Source organism: Thamnophis sirtalis, unplaced genomic scaffold, assembly GCF_051295495.1.
Source record: "Thamnophis sirtalis isolate CommonGarterSnake01/CBP01778 unplaced genomic scaffold, rThaSir2_p1.2 scaffold_3, whole genome shotgun sequence".
Taxonomy (NCBI): domain Eukaryota; kingdom Metazoa; phylum Chordata; class Lepidosauria; order Squamata; family Natricidae; genus Thamnophis; species Thamnophis sirtalis.
In genome coordinates, this window is record NW_028261383.1 from 68,189,435 (window position 1) to 68,195,434 (window position 6,000).

At 37.3% G+C, this 6,000-nt stretch overlaps 1 protein-coding gene across 1 annotated transcript in view; it reads left to right on the forward strand.

Moving 5' to 3' along the window:
* Positions 1 to 4,287, forward strand: part of FGD3 (FYVE, RhoGEF and PH domain containing 3) — a 42,790-nt gene extending 38,503 nt beyond the window's left edge. The window contains exons 17-18 of the mRNA XM_087709058.1: positions 975 to 1,115; positions 3,089 to 4,287. Of these exons, the coding sequence (XP_087565184.1) occupies positions 975 to 1,115; positions 3,089 to 3,313 (366 nt within the window). The 3' untranslated portion in view covers positions 3,314 to 4,287. The remainder of the gene's footprint in view (positions 1 to 974; positions 1,116 to 3,088) is intronic.
* The last annotated feature ends 1,713 nt before the right edge of the window (positions 4,288 to 6,000 follow it).

Below are 6,000 nucleotides of genomic sequence, written 5' to 3' on the forward strand. Positions count from 1 at the left end.
GTGTGTGTTATTTTAGACAATTTCATGATTCCTTTCTCTTCTTATACCCATGGTTCTTAATTGATGTTTATATTGAAATGAAAATTTGTATATCACTAAACAAAACCCAATGTTTTATAGCAACACGGGGGGTCTAAGGGAGAGCTGTTTCATACTGAACTTAGCATAAGGATTATTTTAATACTAGCACATAAAAATCTTGGTCTCTATTTAATCTTAAAAAAAAAGATGTTAAATGTCCTGATTAATTTTAGTTCAGTTGTTTTGAGTGAAATTGTAATACTCAAGTGTTAAGATCTTGTTATCAGTAATAGAATGTTCTCCCAAGATGGATATTTTACCACTGTATCCACTATTTTGCTAATATCCATATATGGCTGGATTGATTGATTGATTGATTGACTGACTGATTACATGCTATCAAGTTATATTCAGCTCCTAGCAATCAGCTAAATAGATTTTCTCCATAACAATCTATCTCTAACCTGGTCTTTCAGGTTTCTCAGTGGTGCCATTCATCACCTCTGTAACTGAGTCCATCCACCTTGCTGTTGGTCATCCTCTTTTTTCTCTCTCTGTTCTTCCAACCATTCCCAGCATTGTAAGCCAGTGTGGAAACATAAACCCCTTTCCCATGATAATTGGGAATTTTCATTTATTCCTCCAGCAGTGCTACACTCCATTCACATTAATTTTCAATCTTCCCCAAGCTATTTGAAGCCTGAAAATGCTTCTCTCGTGCTAATAATTGTTCTCCGTTTCTATTGTGCAAGTGAAGTTTGCACCAATAATCAAATTCAGATTATATGAAAAGTTATCTAAACTTCTGTATATTTAAAGTTTGGTTTATTGTTAAATCATTCTTCCATGCACACTTGCTATGTGTGAACCAATAATTAAACCAAAATGTATTAGCACATATAATGAATGATAAATGCCTGAGAATATAAGTCTATTTTTATTATTTTTACCAGAAACAAAGCATATTGGGCTCAGAAAACAGTCTCTTCAGTAGCCACCTCCTGTTTCATGAGAAAGGAAAGGGTTGGTGTAAAGTGTGGGTCACCATTCCTAAGACAGAGCCTCTTGTCTTATATCTCCAAGGAGAAAACCAGGTAAATATGTTAGAATATTACAACTATAAGTTTATTTAAATAAAGTTAAACTGGTAATTCTCAAGCTCTCAGCTGGAATGTACTTGTCTACTGCTTGGAAACTGCTGGCATGCCAAGGTATGCACCCAATATATTTACACTTTGGAAGCCTACCGTTTATCTCTGCATGACCTACTATATAGAATTTCCCCTTTTCCAATCATCCTTCTTTATTACGGCTTTCTGTATTTATATTGAACTATGGTGGTGCAGTGGTTAGAGTGCACTACTGCAGGCTACTTCTGCTGACTGCTGGCTATCTGCAATTTGGCAGTTCAAATCTCACCAGGCTCAATGTTGACTCAGCCTTCCATCCTTCCAAGGTGGGTAAAATGAGGACCCAGATTGTTGGGGGCAGTATGCTGACTCTGTAAACTGCTTAGAGAGGGCTGTAAAAGCACTATGAAGTGGTATATAAGTCTGCTAATGCTATGTCCAATATGATCAGTGTCTTGTGGATCCAATGATGTGGATGATCTACCCTCGGAGAAGGTGGCAAATTGTCCTTGTACATTTTGCCTCTGTGGCTTTTTTTTTCTTCCTTTCAGGGAGGTTAGAGATACTTTGAGCAGAGACACACCCAGAAACATGGAGTAGGCCAGATTATCCTGAGAATAGAACTGTATTGTATTGTATTGTATTGTATTGTATTGTATTGTATTGTATTGTATTGTATTGTATTGTATTTAATAGATTTATAGGCTGCCCAATCCAGGACTGTATAGTAGATCTGTCCTACAATTTTCAGGAGTCTACTGTCTCCAGCTTTAACTCAGACAGAAAGTGCCAAAGGTTAGGGAATCTTAGGTGGAAACATTTAGCTTAGTCGCTTTCAACCACAAAAGCACTTTACTGAATTTAGTAAAAGTTCCTGGAGTCTTTTTTCTTCTTTTATACCTTCTTATTTTCTCAACAAAGGGACACAATAATTATTTGTTTGCCTTAGTTTCAAGAAAAGTATGTTATTCTCAAATAAATACTTCAGAGGTTTTTTTTTAATCTTGAAAAACATTTATCCTCTCTAAGATTAAGAGGGGAAAAAATGACATGGCATTTTAAGCCAGCGTGACTTTAAATCTTGACTGGATTTGTAAAGTTCAGTATTGGTTCCATGCAATTGTGGAATTGCTGAGAATGTGTTTTGATTATGCATGAAAGAAGTAGATTTCCTCAGCTCAAGCATACTTAAAAACAAAATCACATTTACTAGAAATACATGGGATTTATATAGCAGTAAAAGCTATCCTTAGATTACTCTCTGGTATCTACACTAGAACGATAAAGAGAAATATGTTGATTCCAGTGGTGGGTTGCTCCTACCATCATTACTGGTACGCTGATCGCAGTCTGTCTGTGCACGACCCTGATGTGTGCTGTGCACACACGTGATGTGCCCAGCACGCACATGTGAAACCCACCATCCCTGCAACACCCAGCTGCTTCTCGGGGGCGTGCATACACTGCACACTGTGCACACGTGTGCAGTGTGCCTTTTGGCATAAAAATAGGTATCGACACGGGCGGGCAAATGGGCCAAATGAGCCACGATACCGGTACGCTCTCAGCTGCTCCCAGCCACTATCGGTGGTACGTACCGGGCCATACTAGCAGCAAACCACCACTGGTTGATTTACAAAATATGCAGAAAAATGCTTTCCTTTCCCAGCAAACCAGAAACCTATGGGTAGAAGGCCAACTCACCACAGTCTTCGGTACCATATGGGAATAGCATCAACCACCTCTTGTGTGTACCAGTTTTAATGGAAACCAACTTGTGGAACTATTTTTGCAAAATGCTTTTATTTCCTCAAGTGTGAAAAACCAATTCACAAATGACTTCCTTTCCAAATTATTGGCCCTGTTCATCTGTTGCATGCTTGTGCTCAACCTTTTTCTAGTTTTCACACCTTTCTTTATTTCTGGATTACATGTAGGATGGACGCATTCCACGCAGCATACCCTTGCTGGGATACGAAGTTGACTTTCCACCTTCTGGTGAAAAGTTTGAATCAAAATACGTCTTCAAACTTTGCCAGTCCCAGCAGACAATATATTTCAGTGCTGAAGATGAAGACTTGCAAATGAAATGGATGGATATTCTCACCAAAGCAGCTAAAGGGGACGTTCATGATCAGTGTGAGGAAACCAGCAATCCCTAATGTCATTTCATGTGATCTTAATCATAATAGGGGATGGGGGGAGATAATCCACCTGAACTCTGAATATTCATGGCACTTTGAAAACACACATGGCTTTATATTTTGGTATGTCTATACAGAAACCGCAGTCATTTCTCTCCCCCCCCCATCTTTTTCTTATTCATCACATTTGGTACCAATTGTCCAACAGCTATGTTGTTAGTGTGTATAAATTGATGTAGTTGCTATGAGTGTTCATATTGCTATTAATGGTAAAGGGCGAAGGAGGGGGGGAAGCATTCATTTTATCTAAGATAATTAGGAAGACAATGGTTTCCTGTTCCCCTTGACTATTTACTTTATTCCTTTCAATTGCTGTTTCAGTGAAGGATGTGTATAGTCTGTTACAGATGTTCTGCCTCTAAGTAAAATGTTGTACAAGGGCTTGTGGCTGGCCACTGATGTGCTACTATTCTCTGTTTTCTCTTGGATCTTTTTTAAATGGTCTCTTCTCTGCCATATATGATCAAATGTAAGGGGGCTATTTCTTTTGTTAACACTGACTTTTCTTGACAGGGTTTTTTTTCACAAGACAAATACTGTTTTTAAAGCTATTGCAGAAGGCATCTTGAAAGCCGAAATATCAGGCATTTCTATATATTTATATATAAATATTTTTCCGTTTTTTTGTTTTTTTTACAGTTTTACACTTACTTTTCTTATTTCTTTATATCGCCTCTTTTTTAATATATGCAAGCAAATGTTTTTATACTGCAACCTGGGATGTTGCTGATCAATAAACATTTTGGTACACCCAGGAAGGTAAACAGTTAGCTTTTTTTGAATAAGGATTTATTTATATAATTTGTAAATATCATTTTAAACTTCTTTTTAAAAATATGTTCATATTACACTTGTATAAATTGAATTTGTTTCCTGTGTCTTTTTTGTTGGCAAATGTATTTATGTATGCAAATAAAGCCCAGTTTCACTGATTCTTGTCCCTGTACTCAAAATACAGGAAGACTTAAGAAAAACTTGAGTAAGTTTTCAGTGCCTTAATTTTTTTTAAGTGTGGAGATGAAATTTGTATTTGATGATGGTGATGATGATGATGACAATCATCAAAATTGTAGAGAAGTTTCAATAGGATGAACTGAAACCTCTGGATTTGCAGTTATAGTGCTTGTACTACTATTTTTATGTTTCCTATCTCAAAATGACAGAAAACCCTACTGTATATAAAAATATTTAAAAGGGCTTTTAAATGGGCTTCCGTGGGTCATGGGTCTACAAAGTCTTTTGGTTACTCAGCTCCAATTGTTACAACCATCTCTTAGTATTAAAAGCCAAGGTTACAGAATTTGCAATGAGCATTTTGTTGCAACAGAAGTTAAAATCTGATTGACTTCTGGATGCAGGTATTACTACCTGAAACAAGAACTGAAGAGTAACCATCAATTTCTTTATATAAAATGAAAGAAAAGGAAGAAATAGGATTACAGGAAACTATAGTGTTGGCGACTGCTGGGGAGGAGCACCAGGAACCAAAGAGCAGTTCCCCGGTGCACGGAACACGGAAGATCAACAGGTGATGGCTGGTATGCCCAAAGAGATGGGTCTGCATGCCACTTCTGGCATGCGATCCTTAGGTTCGCCATCACGGCTATAGAATAATGTAACACAGGAACTGTTATACTGCAGATTGCTGATAGAATTATATTTTTAATATAGGATATAATCTTTAAAAATTCAGTATTAATATCAGTATTCAGATATTTTCTTCCCTAGTTTTCCCCAAGCTGTATATTGTGGAATCCTGGCCAAATTCATTGGGAATTCTGGCCTACTTAACAGTGGCATATATTGTATGAGGGGCTAACTTTGAAAAGTATCTGGACATCACAGACAAAATATGCTAAATGGTGATTGCTAGTTCATCACTGGGCACAATTTAAGGTTAAAAAGGAGGTGAAGATTTCAGCACCTTCCAAAATGAGGAGGGATAGTGGCTAGTACACTATGGGACATTTGTTCCTCAATGTGAGGACTATAGCAGCAAAGACCAGTTCTATCACTGATGCTCTTTTGACTCATGTGATGGAACTTGATGCAAATCTCCTTTTAATATTTGGACTGAAAGTCCTTGAGGCATTCTGTCACCACACTGTGTATGGACTTCTAAGTACTATAATAACCAGCACTTTGAATTGAGTCTCAAAACCTATTGGTAATCAGCACATCAGCTTCAAAATGGCTGTGACGCTCCATTTGCAGGTTTTCTATCCCAGCCATCCTTACCCAATGCACATTGCCTTTGACATCTGCAGATGGAATATGGGTAGAGATCCCGAGACATTTTATCACCTTCAATGTCACCAAATAATTATATTATTAGATTTCCCCCTATAGTTCGCCATAGTTACCATTGGTTTTATTCCCTCATTGCTCAAGGCAACTTATCACTTGTTACATCTCTGAAGCCTCTCAGAAAACTAGAAAGATGCCAGTAGAGGAGATGGCAAATTTTGTTAATCCTAATTACTGAGGCAGGTAATAAGCATTGTTACTATGGAAAAGATAAGCAGCTTTACTGAAATCCTATTTCAGTCTATTTACAAGAGTGTCTAATCTCCTTGATCATGGCACAGAAATGCTTCAGTTAGATTGATTAATAATTATTCTTGCAGTATCCAAAAACTGTGACA